We start from the raw sequence: 23,313 nt of genomic DNA on the forward strand, positions 1-23,313 counted from the left end.
TTATCTCCCCGGTGGCGTTTAGGAGGTCCCAACATATCAGACCACGAGAGACGTTCAGTAAACAATGGAGTTCTACCAACACCTTCACTGGTCCAATATTAGTCATTTGAGTAGCTTCTAGTCGTTTCCACCAATAAGGTGTCATTCCATAATTTCTTGATATCTTTAACCTGTCCGGCGTTATAAGAAACAACTTTATTGATGAAGAAAGAGGACAAGGCCTTAATAACACTCAGATGATTTGCTTTAGCATTAGCACTATCAGCATCTTTATCTTTAATTACAAGATATCGGACTACAGGCATCACAATACTTGTCTTTTCCACAATATCTACACCTTGAGAGTTTGTCTCGCTCTCATTTGGTTTCGGCTTTTTGCGAAAGGATGAGCCCGGACTCGGTTTTAAGTTTTACTACCTATAAAATGTTGGAATTAAATACACAATACATCTCAGAAGCACTTATTGAAATTGATGCAGATAAGGTTTTGTGTCGTATTGTGTGTTGTAGTATTATGGAAAGATTCGAAGCGTGTTGCAATGCTGAAGGTCAATTTGAGCTCTTACGAAATTAAACTGTGTTAAAAAATATGAAAGAAGTGTTAAATGAATGTACATAAACAATATTGAATAAATATGATTGTAACAATACATATAAATGTACAGTACTGTGTACGTATAGTCTGTGGCAAAATAACACTACCAAATTCAAGAAGGTGATATCTTAAATCAAACAAAAAAGATAAAGTTGTAATAGACAGGGTTCAAAATACCTCCTTTCAGAATTATTAACCACCGAAAATGCAATAAATTATGTATTAAAACGTCCCAGCTCGAAAACTGTAGAACTTATCGCAAGCGCTTCATGAAATTACACGAACTAGTACGCGTGCTATCTACACATCCATGTTTCACAATCCTTTGGTACTCAAGCAACGAATACTCAATTAGTACTTAAAAATGTACCTCCGCACCCCAATTACACAATATATACACAATTCGTTACGCCTTTATCGGAGGATTCTGAGACATAGTTATTTTGATAGTGCATATTATTTCCTGTGTATTTTTATGAACCGCTCTCTCGCGCCAAAGGCGCGTACGCTAATCATTATTTCTATTTAATAGGGTTGATTGAAAGAGACAGAGCCAAAATATTTGTCAAAAATTCAGCAACCTATTTGTAACTACAAATCAGTATTGTAAAAGTAAACAGAAATTAATATATTCTTTGTGTAATATTACTAAACATATGTTTTACCTTCCTGAAGTAATTTTTGCTCAGTAACAGGTTTACTAGATATTTTATCACTTGTTCTATTCTCAGTCGCTCCTTCTGGTAGAACATTCTCACTTCTGCTCCTTGAACTGGGTTCTCTCAATGCACTATTTTCGGTCACTCCTTCTGGTGGCGTGTCCTCATTTCTGCCTCTTGAGCTGCTGATCAAATTGGGTTCTTTCAACGCATTATTTTCAACAGTCGCCGCTCGTTCTTCAGCTAGTCGCACCTTTTCATTGATTTGCTCTGGAAACATGGATAAAAGAACATTCAGTATTATTATCTGAGAGAATGCAAATGAAAAAGATATTTAAGATAAATATCGTACTTGTACTTCCATTGAATCAAGGAGAGAAATTTTTCTTCTAATAATTTCGATGCTACTACATGAAGAAGGTAATAATTACACCAGTACTGACTTTTCTTAGCGCTCTATTGGAATTCAGTATATTTTGTAATTATTACCTTCTTATTGATACTCCATAAAATGTCAACCTACCTCTTTTTATTTCTTTGAACTCTTGATAAGAACGACTATAATTCGTTGAAAGTATTCAGAAACACTTCATTCTTCCCTTTTTTTTAATAGGACTGTAAGAACTACATTTTATTTGGTTTAAGCTTAAAGGTGACCCTCCAGTTTCAAACCCCCTTTAAAAAAAAAAAAAAAAAAAAGTTAAAACACTAAAAATTGTTAGGATAGGCTAGGTTGGTTTGGTTTGGTTTAGTTTAGGTTAGGTTAGGTTAGGTTTGGCTACGTTACTCGGTAAGACTTTAGTTAGACTAGAACAGTGATTAGACCCGGCTTTCATAGAATCGGTAAGACTTTAGTTAGAGTTAAGTTGAATTTCAGTTTAGCGTCCCTTTTAGCAGCGAGGCTATGTGAGACGTGGACCTACTAATTAACGTGGAATCCGAACCACATGAGCTCCCGCCGGGAATCGAACCCAGGTCTCCCGCGCCAAGGGCGCGTACGCTAACCGCTTAGCCACGGAGGAGCTCAGACTTTAGTTAGACTGGAACAGTGATTATACCCGGCTTTAATAGAAGCTTCAATTATCACTTAAATTCAGTAATCCGCGTTCTCATAACAATTTAATAGATTATCTTCAATATTCTTATATAATTTTGGAAAACTCAATGCGGAAATATCACATTCAACGAACGGATTCGTCATCGTATACGATTACCATGGTACTGAATCATCGAAACCTTCCGCGTCTCGCAAATAGTACCCACTTCTACATATCTTTTCTCGTATTAAACTTAACTTTATTGCCAAACCTACACACCTAAACTTTACATAAGAACTCCAAACCATCATTTCTTATCTTATTTCTCCTGTGAATTTTCCTAATTTTTATATAAAAAAAAAATAAATAAAAATAAAAAAATGGAGGGGCATCTCTAAACTTAACCCTTTTTATTTAATTTCACTAAATGAAAATGTGTGATCCAACTCAGCAGCACACTGTCCCGTTGAAATATAATTTCACTTATATGGGAAAATATTGGCAATAAAAAAATGCTTCTTGAATTTCTTAAGTATTTATAATGTTAACATGAATTTATCATCTCTAGTAAGAAATTCAGAGAGCTAACACGTTAGATCGTTTCAACATCATGTTTACAGTTATGCTAATGTTAAAGTGCCTTGATACTGGTACACAATCAAAACTAAGATTTTCATGCTGATCAATCAGAAAACTTTATCCATTTATAAAACTAAAAGCGTTTATAATTTATGCAATGTTCTTACCTTTCTTACTCTTCTTAGTGACTTTACAACAGGACAAGGACAGAAGTAAACGCCACATGCTTGCAAATAAATCTACATTTCGATTCGCTGTACGTTATGTATCAGATTACTTCATTTTCTTCTGTGTAGAGTGCATTTAAATTACAACAATAGGAATAGACAACAATTTTAGTTACGCTTTAACGTATTTTCTTTTTAAAAAGAAATCTATATCTTATATATAAAGCTCTTTTTTTAAATCTGTGGAAAACAATTAAAAAGCGCACAACAACAATATTCAGAATTATTCAGTAATCATTTGATGATTATTTTTCAATCAAAACCTTGAATTGGAGGAACATCAACCAATATAGCGCGTGGCTGACGTACTTAGAATCAACTGTTTTAGAATAAATTTTTACATGGAACCATCAAGATTTTTTGATAATTTTCTTTTTATAAGAATTCAATTTATATGTGTTTTATAACACTTTTATATGTATTTAACCCGCTTTATAACAAAGTTTTTTTTATAACTTTATCTAACTCAAACATTTTCACGCCCAAACCTAAAATTCAAATAAATAAAAACACTTAAGCCACAGGACCTGCCAAAAGACAGAACAATAATAATTGCTTTAATTTGTTAAGTTGGAAACTTCAATCACTCACAAAAAGAAAACGATATAGGAATAGAAAGAATGACTTACCTACTTCCCCCTGGATATAATCCCTTATATCCTCCACTTGACCAGACAGCGACAAAGCTGCCTGAACGTCTAAATTGCTAACTTCTCCAACCTACAAAATGGGGGGAAAATCCTCAATAAGTAAACTTTGTTTTTTAGATATTTCCTAAAATTTTACATACTGAAATAAATACTTTGGCATTACAGTCCATAAAAAAGTTACATATGTGACAAAGAACCGACACAGAAAGACTGATATTCGGGGTTCGATCCGTGGCCCAATCGCACTTTTTCGTTATTTGAAGCTTAAAATAATTTCACCTACAGTAAAAATTAGGTGTTGGGAAGAATCGCTAGTTGCCTGCATTTCTCAAATGTATATGTAACTATTTTTTTGTTGCTAACAAATTATTCATGTGGTTTCTCAATCATGTAATGAACCTATATTATATATACAGGGTGTAAAGAAAGGTTGTTTACAACGCTTGGGAGGTGATTCTACAGATGGAAACAAGTAAAACAGTTTATGTAACACAATGTCCATCTCGGCCTCTTAACCGAGTTACGGACGTCCAAAAGGGTGGAAAAATGAACTTTGAAGGCTAATTCTGGCAAAACGACAAGAGATAGAAGGGCGGTGTTAGGCGGCCCACACAGACTCTCAACATGGACTATCCAAAGATACTAAGATTAGATGTGTACAAGACGAGCGCAAGGGATTCCCCAAAGGATGCGAAGCATGCCGCGGACGTTATGAGGGCAAAGTGAGGTAAGAGGATGTATGTGAAGTGCTCGCCTTCACAGATTAATAACAACGCGGATTACAGGTTCTTCACGGATTACAGATTAATAACAACAAAAATATTCTATTCTATCTCAATTTTCAGTGAAGAAAGCTGAGTTGAAGCACAATTTGATCACTTCTTGACAAACTTTCCAAAGATCATCCATCGATCGTGAACGACTGACGACGACCCAACGTTCGTTTCAACCGCAATCCACGAAATTCCAGGGGAATGCATCAGTGGATTTTACAGGAATATCTGTAACAAGGATTTCATGAATTCTCATTTCACGCGCCATCAGCTTCATGTACACTCATGTCCAAAATGATTGTCGCATATCTATAATTGTCTTCATGTAGGAATATAATTTGATAATGATTTTGCAGGGTGTGTATAATCAGGAAATGTATAATTGTGGTAAATTTCATAGGAAAAGAATTATAAATACGAAAATTAGAATGAGTGAAACAAAGTGTTGCTAAATGGACAAGAAAGTTTTATTTTCGTTTTATTGTTCTTATTTACTGCTCTTTTGACATGAAATTTGCCACATATGTATCTTTGACGATTATACACATACTCACATTATAAGAAGTTGTTCTGGTGAATGACAATACGAGATTTGTCACTGCTACATATGGATGGAATATCATGACAGTATAGTTTTTCTCTGGTAATCAACTGAATTGATTTTAGCCTTTTCGATCACACTGCGTACAATAAATTTGCTATTATAGCAATAACCACGAATCACCCTGAAACGGTACCCCGCAACGGTACAATTTCCACACACTCACGTACCCAGTCAGAACGACCTCTGGCATCACGAAGACGATTACAAGATAGCCCTCTTTTTATCACATTCCAACAGCCATGCCTCGTCCAGGGTTACTATAAACTTCTATCTGTCCTCTGCAAGATGGCGTTTGTACTGCTTTCGAAATCAAAAACTGAAATATTTGAGTTTAACGTCCCACGATTATGCCCTTTAGACTCAGGCAGACGAAGATTAAGGCAAGTGAGTGATGATGGAAGAATTTGTGGAATGAGAAAGTAGGAGGAAACAGAAGTACCCCGAGAAACACACGATGTTGTCCACCACAGACTTATTTGGTCGGGGATCGAACCAGGGATCCCACGCACTAGAGGTAAGCGCTCTACCACTGAGCCACCATGTTCCCCTGTACTGCTTTCGAGTAAAAATGAAAAGAAATCTTTTTAAGTTTTACGTCCCACAGTTATGCCGGTTACGCTATAGGAGACTGTAATTATGAGAAATGAATGAAATGGTGGAATGAAGAAAGTGGGAGGAAACGGGAGAACCCGAGAAAACCCACGAACATGGTGTTTGCCCACCACAAAGTCCACACGGCGCGAGCTGGGATCGAACCTGGGACCCCAAGCACCTCTACCACTGAGCCACCGCGCCCCCTACTGCTTTTGAGTGTTCGTCTTCCTCTGCAGTAAGGGTGCCCCTTTCGTCGTGATTCAAGACACTGTTGATCTCTTTCTTCTACACTACTTACTTATTTGGCCATAATCATAAGTAATATCGGAAAGAGCACATATTAGAATAAATGTAAGCAAATAGTACGGTAGCTCTTATAAAAAGGAGTAATTTCCGGAGTCGATGAGCACTCATACACATAACAGCCGTTTTTTCTGTAAGTCAGCACACAGCTCTTTCGAACTATTGTCGGATGTGTTTTCGCGTAGTCCTACTTAGCGATCGAATTTGTTACCAACCTGAAATGACCTTCTGCAGTAAAAATTAATTACAACACTAACAAAAATTACTGTAATGAGAAAAAGAAAAAAAAAGCTACTATTCACCGCAAAAAAAAAAAAAAAAAAATGTAGGAGAATTTTCTTCTACATGCAACAGGTAGCGCTTTCGGAAGATGCTACTTCCTTCTTCAAACTGTGATAGGCTCCAAAAAGGATAAAAAACATAAAGGGAGGGTAAAAAATGGTTAAAAGGTTAAGATATGTAAAAAACAAATCTTCTGTCAAACATTAAAACACACGGGAATAGACACTAACTGACATTGTACATTGCTGTTCACTGTTTTCTGTTCTTGCTTTCCAAATGGTGAAAGTATGTAGTTAAAAAGAACTACTCCAAACGATATTTATTTCTCCTCTACCCAGGTTACCTGTTGCATGTAGAAGAAAATTCTGCTACTTTTTTTTTTTTTTTTTTTTTTTTGTTTCGGTGAGTAGTAGGTTTTTTGCTTTTTCTCATTGAATACAATCACCGCTCGCAATATTGTGATATAAAAATTACTGTATTTTCGTTAAACCGCTTCCCCTATAGGCAAGGGGAAAAATAGGAAGAAGAAAGAAAAAAAAAAAGCAAATTCGCTGTCCATCCGACCCATTAGTTTTATCTCGCTCCACTGAACTCATTTATTTCCAGCCTCCTAACACTACCACGTGGCCATATGACCCTTTACTCCAACATGACGCTCAGCCAAAAACTTGCTCTCTGTTGCTTTTCTTTTCTTTATACATTTCTCTCTCTCTCTCTCTCTCTCTCTATTTGATGAAGCACTTTTGCGAAAGCGGTTGTAGTGTTATTTATTTTATTTTTTTATTTTTATTTTTTTAGTGTTCTGATTATGTATTTGAGGACACCGTCCTCTAGTGGTTAGAGTTGAACTCATGTCCACGTGGTCCTGGGTTCGATTCCTGACCGGTGCTTCCCAATTTTCGGCGTCTACCCAGCGTCGTGAGCCAAACTGGGGAGTGACGTGGAAACAGGTCTAGAAAGCTCCTGATGCGACTGTTAGGGAGAGGGCGTCGCAGCGCGTTGACCACCTGATCGCGGCTAGGCTAGACGTAGTTCAGCCGGTTGCTAGCAGATGGCGCTGGAGGAGGCTTAGGCTCAGAATTGAGCTGCTACGCCAAGTTTATATATATATATATATATATATATATATATATATATATATATATATATATATATATATATATTGTTTAACGTCTTGTTCTAGGACTGAGATATACAGAATTTAGACTAACTTACGGTGAAATTCGAATCACATGAGCTTTTATAAAGAAGTGAATCTAGGTGTCACACTCCAAAAGTGAAGAAAATTTGAGTGTAAGGTTCATGAGGAAGGAATCATTTATATTTCTCATAAAAGAAATCGTAGAAGCCAATCAAAATCAGAATTATTAGTGTAGAATCACTCAACAGTTTATTATTATAATTACCACCTTCCTTCTAAAGTTAGCAGACAGAATAGTGGTATAACTTGAGATTAAATTTAAAAATTCTCGTTTCAGGTTTATACTTCGTATGCTACAAGAGAAAAATGGTAAATGAAAATTCATGATAATGGAAAAATTTATAGAAGGAACATAACAAAGAAAAAAAATCACAGACACGATACTGTCCACCATAAACCATCATGACTTGGAAGCTAAACTGCGACTTTTTACCAGAAGTGAGCAGTCTTTTCACTGAGCCCTTTAGTCGTACATGGATACATATTATAAGGATGAGAAACACATACACAGATAACCCAAACGTATCGCACACAGATAATCATCTATTATTAACATGTACTGTTAACAAACAAACAAAAGAAAACAAAAAAGTTTATTTAGCAAAACTCTTGTGTTTATAGTTTAAACTTTAAAACAATAGAAGATGGCCCATAACATAAAATATTTCGTAGAAGATGGAAATGAATGTTCCGGCACCATGTTGCCAAAGGTCTCCCAAATGTTCACAGGGATTTACATCAGCATGACCGTAACGACGAATGGGTCTGCTTCACAAACACGAATCTATTGAATGAAAGGAACGGGACACGTGAGTCAATCAGAGACCTGTTAAAATACATTATTGTGGTGTTACTTACAACATGGCCCGGAGACAATATCTGAGTGACTTCAAATGGGAAAGAATCGTCGGGAAACTAGAAGATGGACGAAGTGTGATGAGGAGTTTGGTATTCCCCACAGCATTGTATCATGTGCATAGGGAGCACTTCCAATTACAGGAACACTGTGCAAAAGAGAGGTGGCCTTCACGAACGTTGTATTGTGAAACAGGCAACAAGTAACCGAACCTTCAGCAGGTGCTAATGCAAACACATCTAAGGGGGCTGCTAGCCATCTAGCCTCATGCTCCACAGTGGCACGTCGACTGGATGGGGATTCTCTGTCCTACAACCATTACGTTGTATTCCGTTGACAGCTGCACATCGGAACATCAGGACTGCACAAAGCTGGAATGGGGTCGCGTTCTCTTCTCCGATGAGAGCAGATTCAGTCTGAATAGTGATTCAGGGAATACACTCGTTTGCCGAGAAGTGAGAACATGCAATAAACCCAGGAAAACTGTTGAACATAATGATTTTGGTGGTCTGGTGTTCTTGTGTGGGGAAGTATAATGTTGCATAAGCATACATATCTTCTAGTTTTTGAACACGATACATTCATCTGTCAACAATATTGTGACACTGTATTTCTTCCCCACGTGCGGAATGCAATCGGACTCAACTTCTTCTTTATGGCTGATAATTCGCCACCGCATCAAACAGCACAGGTGGCGACTTCTTGAACAAGAGAATATCATACGAATAGACTCGATTCGAATTTTTATCAAGCACGTTTGGGATGCTATGCGGGAAGGGCATCTTGCAGCACGTCAAGATGCACCAAGAACCATCCAGTAGTTGTCAAGAGTGCTGCTAGAGTAATGAAACAGTATGGAAGCACGTTACAGAGCATGTATTGCTCTCCGTGATCATACATCGTTTTAACGACCATTTTACTCCTTTCGTAATGACATCCTGAATCGCAGTGCTTTTAATGTAAGTTACTGCCTCTGTATAAAAGTGCCATTTTTCTTCTATTCACGTATTTCTTTTTATTGCTTCCTGTATATACTGTAGCACTACTTTCTATGTATGGTTTAAGTTTCACCAGTCTAAGCTACTTAGGAGTAACACAGCCTGTGAAAATACTTTTGTCCTTAAGTTCTGAACATCAGTGTGTATAAGTTTTAGTAGCAGTCGTGGTGATGGTGGTTATTATAAGAAAATGGTGGATTGCTCGGTTCGGACAAGCTTAACATGCTTGTTTGCTGCACCGAGGACGGATACGCTGACCATATTCAATACTAATGTAATGATTGTTATTATTATTATTATTATTTGTTGTATAGTCGTACTCTGAAGTTCACAATAACCAAGTGCATGTATTGAAAATTAAAGATCATAAGATGTATTGAGAAATTACCTTGCATTGTTTTAGAAGCTGATCCATAGCTTCACATAGAGATTTCAGTTTTATAATATGTTGGTTGACACTTCCTACCAACGCATGTCTATCTTTACAGGATCTGTAATGCAAAAGAAGATTCAGATACATCTCATTATAACAAGATCGACTGAACTCTACTATTTATTACAGCAGCAGATTCTCTACCACTGCTATACAGATAAACATAAATTTTGAATTTTAGATATTAGATACATTGTTGAACAGGCCAGGGCCTATACCGGGCTGTAGCGCCGGAGAACATGTACGGTATTAGAAATAAAGCCTAGCTGAAGTACTTTCTAATCCGTCTACGTAGTAACCGGGAGGCCCAGGTTGGATTCTTGGTAGAGACGGGATGCTATCCTCGTTCCACAGTGGCTCAGGAATTCAAGTAGCCTCTGTATAGGTTCCTATAAAATAATTTTCATATTTTTCCCTGACTTCCAGGTGCCAGACCAATCAATTTCCCTGAACCGCAGCATTTAGTAAGACAAATGACCACTAATGAAGATTCATGTAACAACAAAATAAAGGTTTTGTTAATAACAATGAATACACAAGCACGTAAACCAACTACAGAACTGAGGGGCCGCGGTGGCTCAGTGGTAGAGCGTTCACCTCTGGTGCTTGGGGTCCCGGGTTCGATCCCAGTCCCCGCCAAGTGAACTTTGTGGTGGACAAACACCGTGTGCGTGAGTTTTCTCGGGGTTCTCCCGTTTCCTCCCACTTTCTTCATTCCACCATTTTATTCATCACTCATCATCACCGTCTCCTTTAGCCTAACCGGCATAAACGTGGGACGTAAAACTCAAAAATTTCATTTCCTTTTTCAACTACAGAACTGCTATTGAACTATTCAAGAAATTTCATTATAACTTTATTATAACTTCATTATTATTTCGTTATAACTTCAAGTTCATATGCATCAATAGAAACTTTTCTTTAGGGCTTTTGTATTGCAAGGGTCCATGCTGCAAGCAGAGTACAATGCTGACTGGCCAGTACTAGTCAAGTCTGATTTAATGACACTTTATTTAAAAACATAAGTCTGCTTATCAAAACACATTTTAACCTTACAAATGTATCCTGCACCTGTAGAGTGACTTTTGACAGCCTACACTCTCATGTTACTTAAAGAAAATTCAGTCTATAAGATTATAAAAAGCAAGCTTTAATTTGATATCGAATCATGTATCATTTTATTCTGAACTGTTGTATATCACATCACGAAATTTACTATATGTGAGCTATTTTATATAACATACTGAAGTTCAGTTACACGAGGAATTTTTACTCACAAACAGTGTTTCTTTTAGAAACTATGTTCCGGGAGGGCACGCTTCGTATTCCTGGGGGCACTATTGGTATTATTCTATTTATTATTATATTATAGACGTATTTTTTGGTCTCTTCCGGGAGGCACTCTCAGAGCTCCGGGGGGCAGTGCCCCCTAAAAACATTTCTGGAAGAAACACTGCTCACAAATAGTGGGGAAATCCTTTTATGTTTCTTTTAAGCATAATGCCATGCAATTTGGTAAATGGGTGCTTTTTAATACACAATACGAAGATCTTTTTAACTTGAACGGTTTTTTTGGGAACTCCAATGCGAAGAGGTGGGACAATAAGGAAATTTATAGTTCTCATAGATTTAAACTCGCGTCACTCAGATTTCTGAAGCTAGAGATCTGTCTACATTTCAAATGGTTTCCGTTAAATTTATCAGTTACTAGATAACGAAGGTTAATTAATACAATGTACGAAAGAGTTCCTCATTAGAAATTTAATCTGGAACTAACACTTTAGTTATGCACGTAAATACTACGTCATGCGCACCGACTACGTGGGTGCTCCGGGGCTCTAGCACGCCCACAAGATTTTTAATTTCTACTTGGGTTTGAACCCATTTCTCTTGCTTTTAAGTCAGCCGTTACCAACTGAGCTAGGGCAATCTCAACTTATCCTTATAGTACCAGCAATTTTACTTTATCACAGCACAGCCCTTTATGATAGTGTTCATAAAAATTTTAACTAAAACTAAATCAATAAAATATCGGCACTTCCCTGAAAACATATAGGCACGTCCCGCCATTGATAGGCACCCACATAAATTTTGGAAAGTCTGCGTTGTACTACGTAATATCAGGATTGTTGCTTTCGTAAGTTTCTGTCACCACCAAGAGCCCTGCTTATTTCAGTATTGAGGCTATATGTGAAACATGGAATCACGTCTTCACCTGGGATCAAAACTAGATGTACAAGGAATATGACGTATAATACAAGCTTCTGTAGTAAAACTTATCTAAAAGGCATATATACTGCTATAACATGTTACTTTTTTGGGGAATATAATATTGTTACCTTGCGTATCCAGTTTGGGGAATTATTAATATGATTTCCACGTGCTCTCCAGCTTTCATCAGTAGGTTACTAAATTTCACCACATAACAATTTTTCAACAAAACGTTATATACATATATATGAAGTAATCAACCGTTTGTTTTTTCTGGAATTTCGATGCTATCTTCAATCATAGCTATTTGCTCGATAATTAACATTTCATTAACCTTCTAGGATAGTTTCACAGAAAGAAAGATTTTAACAATGAGTCAGTAGCGTACGCAGGAATTTATTTCGGCGGGGGGGGGGTCCAAACTCAATATGAGGGTATTTTATATTAGAATTTCCAAAATTGTCCCTAAAATAAGGCTAAATATACACAAAAATCGAAATTTCGGGAGAGATGTCCGGACCCCCAGTACCCACCTCCTGTGTACGTCCCTGCAATAAGTCTAATTTAGCAAGTTTTAAGAAGTTATTGATGAAAGAAGCACACTACGCTGAAATTATATTAATAATTTACCAAACTGGATACACGATAAGAATATTATACTGAATATGCATACTATAGCACCCATGCGTAAATTAGTTTAGAAAACTTACTTGGTAAGCTCCAATATCTGCTGATAATTGGTCCGGAAATCTGTCTGAGATTTATGAATTTTGTCCAACAGAAGTTTCTTCTGTTTCATTATATTTTTGGCCTCTTCTTCAGCTGCTTTTATCTTTTCATTCATAAGCTGAAAAAACAAATAAATTAAAGAATATAACCACCAAACAAATGCTACAAGCCCAAAGGTTATCACACGTACCACCACCGATATCGTTACGATTTTCTAATATCTCTTACATACATATACGTCCAACAATCCGGTATTTGCGACCAACTTATTTAATCAAACGCAGCTCCAGCTTATTTATTCTCCAGCTTTTTTACGTTATAACTTTCCTTACATTCGCATCAACATTCATCGATATTCCCCATCTGACAGTTCCAGAATACAGCCCATCCGACAATACACTGTCAAGATACTTTCCCCACAGTCCCCAGAATGAAATGGGAACACACTGCTACATTACTATTCTGTGCGCAAAACGTTCCTCTTCCTTCCGGTCTTAAGAGGCCCCATCGTTGCAAGATTAAAATGCCTCTAATTATACAATTATTATATGATATTTTCAAATAGATAAAAGATAATCGAAAGCGGAGCAAAAGCTCGCTAGACAATATTATTTTACATGAGATACCGTTATCATGACTCACTTATCTGCTTTTAATTTCCAGCCATTTACAAAATGGGCATTTATTTTCGCGTTTATAAATGGCTGCAAACGGAAAGCTACTAGAGCTGACTCGTGATAACGGTACCTCATGCAAAATAATATTATCTAGCGCGCTCTTGTTCCACATTTCGATTATCTTTTATCTATTTCAAGATATCACATAATTATTGTATAATTAGCGGTATTTTAATTTCGCAGTGAATTAGGCCTCTTAGACGACCATAACGATCCAGCACAACACATTACCTGTTTCTCACATAACCACGTTTGTTCCTACTATAATTTTAGATGTTCATATTCTTTATCCAATTTTCTCTTACTTTTCATTATTATCATCATCTCACGAATATCACATTGCAGCAAGACATTACTATTTTAAAGTTCTTTACTAGCTGAACCTACGCTCTCTACACAGGGCATCATTCACATATGAGCATGAATCTCCTTGTCATTCCTCACAACATCTGTTAATGTCCATTTACAGACACAAGTGAAAGACGTCTTGATAAAAATCGGCAAGGGGTATAATAGAGGGAAGATTTTTTCGATTATTTTTTCAATAGCTCGCACGGTTTGCAAGATTTGAGCCTACTTCCGGTTGGAGTTTCTAATTCATGTATGATCAGTGTTTTCTTTCTTCTTACATGCAGTATGTTGTAATAAGCTAATACATTACACACACAATTAATTATGATGTCAGTAATATATGGTGTCCATTGGGCAAAACACTCCACACAATAAAGATTCATGTTAAACTGGAGAAATGGTTATCCTTATTTTTTCATTAGCATTTCACCATGAAACAAACGCCTGAAAGATATACACCTCATGTATACAACTATGTGGTGTTGGAATGTATAACTCGTACAATACTTTCTTAAAATTTCAACACTTCCAGTGTACCCTAAAAATGTAGTAAAGAAATAACGACCCTGTTTTTTAAATATTCAATTAGAACTGGACAATTTACACAAAATTTGGAATCGATCAGCGAAAACGGCACGTTTGTAGCACTTGTGTGTTTCGAGATCTCATTGTCGAAATGATTGGAGACAAACAGATAAACCTAGCATTTTAATATATAGATTATCTCACGTAATTTAGATCAAATGTTTTATATACGGATATATATGTTCTCTCTCTCTCTTTGTTTATTACTTGCGCTTTTTTGCATAAACCTACCGATTAACATGTTCCGTTAGTTTTTTTTTCTCATACATTCTCTCTACTTTCAATGTACCAAAGCAATACTATCACGTGTCTCTTGATGCCATGATGTAAACGTTTCTCAGGTTCCGCTTTTTCTGTAACGGACCATTACTTTAATGTTCCGTTAAGATTGATTCGTTAAATATTTATTAGAAATTAAAGACCATAGTATTAGTTGTATTAGTTGCATTTATTGCAGTTAATTTTGTTACATCATTTATGTTCTTTATTATTATAACTTTATTGCAATTCTTTTCGTTAACTCAAAGCACTCTAATACTTGAAAACCATTTCTAATACTTCGAAACTCTTAAAAAACGTCATTTCTCTGAATGAAAAATTATGTTGTTACACAATCCTAGAAGAAAAAGAAATTAGATGAACTGTTGAAAGTAAAATGTCCGTTGTTGCAGTAAAAATCAGAAAATGTATTAATTAAACATTTATTTAGATATTTGTATCATTCAGTGATAAATCGGCAATCTGCAAAAAAACAAATTCCACTTATTTCATCATTAGATTTGAATCGTTTTATAGTTACATTCAAACAGAGATGAATATGACTTGCAGAATCTCGTATTGTCCTGAGAACCTTCGCTCATGTCGTTGAAATCTCTCAAATTCTAATACAATAACTTTACAACTACAACTACATATACAGGGTGAGTCATAAGTCTCCATACAAGATGACTGATGTTTATTTTTGATTTTCCAAGTAGTAAGTTTCCATACAAGATGACTAATGTTTATGTTTTACTTATTTTCCAGGTAGTAAGTCTCCATACAAGATGACTAATGTTATTTTTTTATTTTCCAGGTAGTTGAACCAAAGTGAAAGAAGCGAAAGAATGCCACTTACGAAGGAAGAACGTATTGACATAATTCTGTTGGCTGGTAGTGGTACCACGCGTCATGTAGCACGTGCGTTCAATGAAACACACAGAACGCAGATAACCGATGACACAGTGGCCAAACTCATTCAGAAATTCAAGAGGACAGATTCTGTGGCCGACGAACCTTGATGTGGAAGACCGAAGACGGCAACAAATGAAGTTACGTCAACAATGGTGCTGGCAGCGAAGGGTCTGAAAGGGTCAAGAGTCCGAAAAAGGGAACCCGACGCCTCTCTGCAGAAATTGGTATCAGCCAAAGCAGTGTCATGCGTATCTTGCATACTAACAAGTGGCACCCATTCAAGCTACAAATGTTGCAGAAGCTGTCAGAAGACGATCCTGATCGCAGGGCAGTTTTGTGAATGGGCACTAAACACGTACCATAATGATCATGATTTCGTTAGTACCATCCTTTTTTCAGATGAGGCAAATTTTTATGTTAGTGGTGAGGTGAACAGGCAAAATGTGAGATACTGGAGTGATACCAACCCACATTGGATGTCTGAGTGCAAAGAGCAAGGTGCAGTGAAACTCATGGTATGGTGCGGGATATGGGGTAACAGGATTGTTGGCCCTTTTTTAGACCTTCTATTACAGCAACAAAGTAAAGACAAGGACAATTAAATTTATGAACAACTCATCAAGTTGTGTCCTTTTAGACTTATTCCTATATTTTACAACAATAGTTACCTTATGTCGATAAAAAAAAAAAAAAAACTTGAATTTTCTGGAAACTTTTAACATTTTTATTTTCCCATAACAATAACATATCTATTGAAGGAAACCTTAACGCCAAAGGTTATCTTGACATGTTGAAAAATGACATCTTCATGTCAATATTGGATAAGAGTGGAGACTTCCCTGCATTTTTTCAGCAAGATGAAGCACCACCCCACTACGGCATTGAAGTGCGCCAATGGCTGGACCAGCAGTTCCCTGGGCATTGGATCGGTCGACGTGGTCCGGTGGAGTGGCCACCAAGGTCACCAGACCTCACTCCCATGGATTTTTATTTGTGGGGCCATCTGAAATCGATTGTGTACAAGGAGAAATTTCGGGATTTGGATCATCTTAAACAAAGAATCAGTGCAGCTTGCAAACAAGTAACAAGTGCAACATTGACAAATGTTCGTCGGAATTGGTTGGAGCGCCTGTTATTTTGTCTCGACATGCAAAGGAAACATGTGGAACATATTTTATAACTGTAGTGTAGTATTATCATCATTTGTATGGAGACTTATGACTCACCCTGTATATATATATATATATATATATATGAAGCTGTTGTATTAATCAAATCAACTGATCTCAATAGTCAGGGAATTTATACACGGTGAGGCGTAAGTCGGTTAACATCCCTGTAGCACACCAACGGCTTGGCGTTCACACTCGGTTCATGGTATATGTTGTTTGAGTGGGTAGTGGACCATATTACACGACATGGTTGTCATGGCGGCCATCTTCGAAGTCGTCATCTTGGATCCAACTTCAGATTTTTAAATGGGAAGAGGGGCACGTGGGGGATCATTTGATACGAGCTCAATCTCAGGGAAACAGTCCATTTTCACCTACGATTATTGGTTAAGAAGTTATTGCGTCACAAAGGATGAAAATTTGACATTGCAGCACGTTTTTCTCTGTTGTTCCAGGTGATGTAAGATGTCGCTAACAATTCCAGAAAGAATCGAGGTCGTGGAGAAGAGTGGTGGACGATCTGCCAGAGTGATTGCGGCAGGGTTTAATGTATTCCACTTAGAGAGGGAGAACATCTCACACATTGCAGTGTTCAAGTTGTTGAAGAAGTGCCATGAGACGGGCTCAGTGCACGACAAGAATCGGTCTGGACATCCACAGACCGCTACTGCCGACGACAAGGCGAGAGAAGTGTTGGCTGCTGTTGTGAAAAGCCCAAAATGCAGTTCTCGTCGTATGGCATCCATAGGAATCAGTCAGCGATCAGGGCTACGAGTGCTTCATGTGAACAAGTGGCACCCATACAAGCTCCAACTCCAGCAGCGGTTATAAGAGGATGACCCAGACAGGCGAGTCAGCTTGCTGAATGGGCCACAGAAAGGTGTGAGGAGAATCCCATGTTCCCACAACGTGTTCTTCTCAGTGATGGGGCATATTTTTCGTCCACGAAGACGTCAATAAACAAAATCACAGATACTGGAGTGACAGAAACCCAGATTGGCGCCAAGACAGCAAAGAGATGGATGGAGAAATGATTATGATGTGGTGTGGGATCTGGGGGACGCACATTATTAGACCGTACTTCATCCACGGTACCCTGACTGGTGAGAAATATCGTGATTTGCTCTCTTGAATAAGAATAGTGATTGTCCGTCCTTTTACAACAAGACGGGATTCCACATCACTATGCGTTATGTTCACGCCAATGGCTCAATGACGGGACCGATAGAGTGGTCATCACGATCCCCAGATCTTACACCGTTAGACTTCTTCCTCTGGAACCATCTGAAGAACCTGGTTTATCAAGAACCCATCCGTGATATCCACCATCTGATGCAACGAAATTCTGTAATATTATGAAACCGTCAACCCGGACATGCTGTTGCGAGGTCATGAGAATTGGCAGAAGCGCCTTAAAGTATGTCTTGCTCAAAAAGGACACATAGAGCACATGCTGTAATGCCAAATTTTCACCCTTTGTAACGCAATAACTTCTTAACCAATAACGGTAGGTGAAAATGGACTGCACCACTGTTTCCTTGAGATCGAGCTCGTGTCAAATGATACTCCACATGGTCCTCTTCCCATTTAAAAATCCAAAGTTGGATCCAAGATGGCCGCCATGGCAATCATGTAGTGCAAAATGTGAGCAATAATGTAGTTGAAAAATGTGAAATTAATACAAGAATTAATTCAAAGTTGCTATGACCCCAAACTGATTGATATATATATATATGAATAAATACTATCCTGAGACATATATGTCGATATATGCATCGATGATCTATTACGTTTAATACAAGTAATATGTGCGTAAAGAGTGTGTGTGTGTGTATCGCTGTCAGGGTAAAATAGATACAATCTTCTAGTTAAAATACAGTGCATACATAATTAAATAACAGATTCTTTGCAGCAAAATAAAAATTCCAGTTATTACTGGCAACGAATGACATACACTATCCAAAAATCCATTTTTCAGAATCCTAAGGTACTCATGCAACAATTTTCATAGAGAGAGTTTAGCTACAGGCATATAATTTGAAATATAGCTACAGGCATATAATTTGAAGTACTCACCAACTACCTCTATAAAAATTGTTGCGGAAATATTTTAAGATCCTTAAACTTGGATACTTGGATAGTTCCTAAGTGAAATCTTGACCAGACTACTGTAGCTCCCATAATATTGGAATTATGGACCTTTACAGTTATTTTTTTTTTCATATTTTCGGCATCCTATAACATCGAAAGGAAGCATTTGTGCACCTAGGTTGGTCTGTACTTTTTGTCTTATCTTGGTGTCAGGAATCACCTCCCAAACGTTGCCGGTGTTGTTTTGAAATACCCTGTATATAGACTGGCACTCAATACAAATCTATTTCATTATTTTTACAATTTCAATTATAAAAATAATGGTATACAAATTTTTCGAATTTTCACCGGTTCTTAAACAAAACAACTGTACGGTGTGTGTAGACTAGGACCAGTATTTGAAGTTAAGATGATCCACCAACACTGAACAAGTTAATGATGGCAGAAGCTACAAACAACGCTCATACTTAATACAGTGCATACTTTTAGCATTGTTTTAGTGGGTCCTTTAATATGGGGCACTATAAATGACCTGATTTTGCAGCACAATATATAAAATTACTATTGTATGTAAGAATATGAATACTTCTGGGTACATAAATGCAACATTTAGTGTATTCTTTATACTTTTTTCAAGTGTTCAGATACGTAAAGCATTTCTTATCTTGATGATGCAAGCTACAGTACTGGCACAATTATTATGGATTTTTGATAACAACAAAACTTTTGTGCAAAAATGTCTTGCAAACAATTTTATTAACTAATACTTTATTTACTTTACCACACCAGTACCAAACAAATATATATTAGTTGTTTTAAGTGGGTTTTACAGTCTTATATGGGAGTGTCTGACAATACAGAGAGGAAACGTCTGACAACCCTGACACAATCACTGCATTGTCTGGACAGAGCTCAGTAATAGTCTGGCATTTTCATGGAGAAATGTGTGTTTATTGCATTGTCTGCCTGTCATTTGCATGTGATCACTTTAGTTCTGTGTATTTGTGCATTTGAGTTTAATGCCAACTTTTTTTCAGATTTTACAATGTGTTTATGCAATTGAGCAGACGTGGGCAAAGTTCGTGATTTGAGTCCTCGCAAGCTTGGACAGATTAGTGTTTTATTGAAAGAAATCACCTTAAAATATAAAGAAATAGCGAAGAACCTTAAAGTTTCAACTCAAACCGTTAGTAATATCAAGAAGAAATTGGAATATGGCCACAGTTTGGCATCAAATAGGGTTGAAAAATGTGGTAGACCTAAAAAACCAACACCGAGAATGGACAGAAAAATAATTAAAATGGCAATTAACAACAGAAGAGCATCTTGCAGAATGATTTCCAACCAACTTGCAGCAGAGGGCATTACCATTGCTCGCAGAACAGTAAATAAGAGACTATTGGAAGGTGAACTAAAGGCATATCGCCCCAGAAAAAAGCCTCGCCTTACTGACAAGATGAAACAGGCTCGTAAGGCCTGGGCAGAGGCTCACGTTGACTAGACATATGAGCAATGGGAGAAGGAAAGAGTTTAAAATATTCGTGTAAAAACGTTAATAACACAAATGATTAAAATTACGCAAAATATTAAACTTTACTTCCAATTTTAAGCCTTGGAGGCTTTCACGTCATTAAGTCTCTCGTTATTCAATTGCTTCCATCATTTTCTTCAGCTGCTCAACGCATTGTTTTCTGTTCTGTATTGTTGCAGGTTGTGTTCTCTGACGAGTCTATCATTGCAGTGCTTGACGACCGGGTGCAGACTGTAAGAAGGCGATCACTGTAAAATTCCCTCAGAAGGTCATGGTCTGGGGAGCCATTTCTGTGCATGGAACAAGTCGTTTGGAGATTGTTGATGGCACCATGGACCAGTATAAGTACAAAGAAGTACTACAAATACGTTTGCTATCTCAAACAAGGGATTGGTTTGCGGATAGACCTTGGATTTTTCAACAAGACTCTGCCCCGCGTCACACGGCAAGGTCAGTGAAGACCTGGTTTGAAGAAAATGGTGTAGAAGTGCTCTCATGGCCTGAAAATTCCCCGGATATGAATCCGATTGAGAGTTTATGGTCTGTATTGAAAGAGGAAATACATGAAGCTCCCATAACGACCAAAACAGAACTCATACAACGTCTTATCAAAGTAAGGGTTCATTCAGGTAGAATCAGGGAATGGTGCAAACAGTTAATCACTGGAACATCCAGATGTGTTAAAGCAGTTGTTAATGCAAAGGGTGGACAAACTAAATATTAAAATAGTTGTTTACTATTGACGTACTCACTATTTGTGAATAAAATTGATTTGCATTATTATTTGTTTGCTTAAATGTCGTTTTTGTAGAAAAATTATGTATTTTTCAAAAATCCATAATAATTGTGCCAGTACTGTATATTACAGAAGACGGTCATAGTAAGACTATTCATGGCTTTGGATTAATTGTTTAAACAAAAGAGACACTGACTTTTTAAGCTTTGGTCAGTGTCTCTTTTGTTAAAGAAGACAGTAGTCAGGTTCTTGAAATTCTTGAGTAAAGATAATATCCACAATATTGGGAACGCTAAAAAGTTAGTATACGAGTTGCGTTCAAAAAGTATCGAAGCTTTGGTTGGCAAAACTACATTTATTGATTTGGAAATCCGAAATACTATTTTCTTTTTTAGTTTTACGTCCCACGGTTATGCTGGTTAGATTAAAGGAGACGGTGACGATGAGAAATGAATGAAATGGTAGAATGAAGAAAGTGTGAGGAAACGGGAGAACCCCGAGGAAACCCACGCACACAGTGTTTGTCCACCACAAAGTTCACTTGGCGGGAGCAGGGTTTGAACCCGGGACCCTATGCACCAGAGGTGAACGCTCTACCACTGAGCCACCGCACACTAATTCCCTTCAAAGTAGTCTCCTTGGTAATGCACAAACACTTCCCCCAGCGCTCCCTCCATTGTTGGAAATACTTCTGGAACGCAGTTTTTGGAACTGTGAGCAAGCGTGCCGTTGTATTCCGCATGATATCTTCTCTTGACTCAAATCGGGTCCCTTTTAGTGGCATTTTCAGGTTGGGAAATAACCAAAAGTAACAAGAAGCTATGTCGCGTGAGTAGAGAGCCTGACGACATACAGGAATGTTGTGTTTGGCGATGAAAGCCTGAATCAAATTTCCTCATGCCCAAATTCTAGTTCAAAATTGAATGTACCGATTCGATTGAATGATTTCCGCTTGGGTATCGCCAAGCTTATGGCAAAATTTGATGCAATATTGCTGTTTAGGTTTTTCTGTCATTTTACAAGAAACTGAAACCCTCACGACTGCTCACTACATGTCTTCACTCGTTGGCCGACTCCCAGCAACTAATGCTTTCTGCGGGCGGGAAAAGAAAATTCACGACTGCGTACGAGTGTCCTCCTCTAAATCTACACTGAAGAAAGTCTCCCGCGCGTCACTGGTTTACGCGGGAAAATTAAGGTTTGATAATTTTTGAACACACCTCGTAAATGTTATACCAGTAATACAGCTCTTTAGAAGTAGAGAGTGTGATAAAGAGGAGATTGTTCTACGCGAGGTGAACTTCCCTGCTTCATGACGTGCCAAATGCACTGAATTCAAGTTCCGACTTAGTAACGAGCCGATATAAATAGTAGCCTGTCCTTCATAATCTTGTTATTGCATAAAGACATAGTGAAATCAGTCTATATTGCATAAAATTAAATCAATCTTGATATTGCATAAAGGCATAAAGCGAAATCAATCATGATGTTGCATAAAGTGAAAGCAATCTTGATATTGCATAAAGGCATCATGGTGTCTACTAAAATTCTAAAATAAAATTTCATGACCTTTACTGTCCCAAACCATAAAATTGAGTAACATTTTCAAAAGCGAATTTGGGTGTGAATTGGGCCAAATTTTCATGCATGCGATAGAAGCGTGCTTTGCTTGAATTTGATAGCGACTAAAGCTGACCATAGACATTTTTGGTGGTAAATTTTGATCTTTTATACAAGAAAATTTCCCAGTTTATACTTATATTTGTACAGATTTTTAAAAAAATCGTCACCCAAAAGCTAAATTTCGTGACTTTTTCTTGACTTTCATGACCGTTTTCTGATTCCATGACTTTCGTGACCGATAGACACCCTGGGCATAAAGTGAAATCAATCATCCACTCAATGAGTGTTAATGATACTACCTTCACTCGATTCTTTCTTCAGTACAGTTATGGCACGAAAAGATGACACACGTACCTTGGCATGCTGTTTATGTTGTTCCGCTTGTTGCAGTTGTCGCTGATTGGCTTTCAACTCCTCTTCCTTCAGCTGATTGAGTAGAGCCTCCTCCTCTCTCTGCAGCTCTGCCTCTCTTTCTCTCTTCATCTCCTCCTTCTGCCTCCACATCTCCAATCGCTGCAGGGCTGAGCGCTTCTCCAACTCCTGCGCTCGAAGTTTAACCGCTTGCTAAGGGAAAACAAAACATACGCTCTATCATAATTACAAGCTATAATTGGTTAAGTTTATTTTTCACCAACCAAGAAGC

The 23,313-nt window shown here is 37.5% G+C and overlaps 1 protein-coding gene across 1 annotated transcript in view; it reads right to left on the minus strand.

Annotated features, from left to right (window-relative positions):
• Positions 1–23,313, minus strand: part of Gle1 (Gle1 RNA export mediator) — a 74,372-nt gene that overhangs the window by 42,050 nt on the left and 9,009 nt on the right. Inside the window, exons 3-7 of the mRNA XM_081770528.1 lie at positions 23,025–23,234; positions 12,713–12,849; positions 9,747–9,849; positions 3,727–3,817; positions 1,261–1,524 (exon numbers count right to left, since the gene is read on the minus strand). Of these exons, the coding sequence (XP_081626654.1) occupies positions 1,261–1,524; positions 3,727–3,817; positions 9,747–9,849; positions 12,713–12,849; positions 23,025–23,234 (805 nt within the window). The remainder of the gene's footprint in view (positions 1–1,260; positions 1,525–3,726; positions 3,818–9,746; positions 9,850–12,712; positions 12,850–23,024; positions 23,235–23,313) is intronic.

The sequence above is a fragment of the Thermobia domestica genome, chromosome 9 (assembly GCF_964235325.1).
Source record: "Thermobia domestica chromosome 9, izTheDome1.hap1.1, whole genome shotgun sequence".
Classification (NCBI taxonomy): Eukaryota; Metazoa; Arthropoda; class Insecta; order Zygentoma; family Lepismatidae; genus Thermobia; species Thermobia domestica.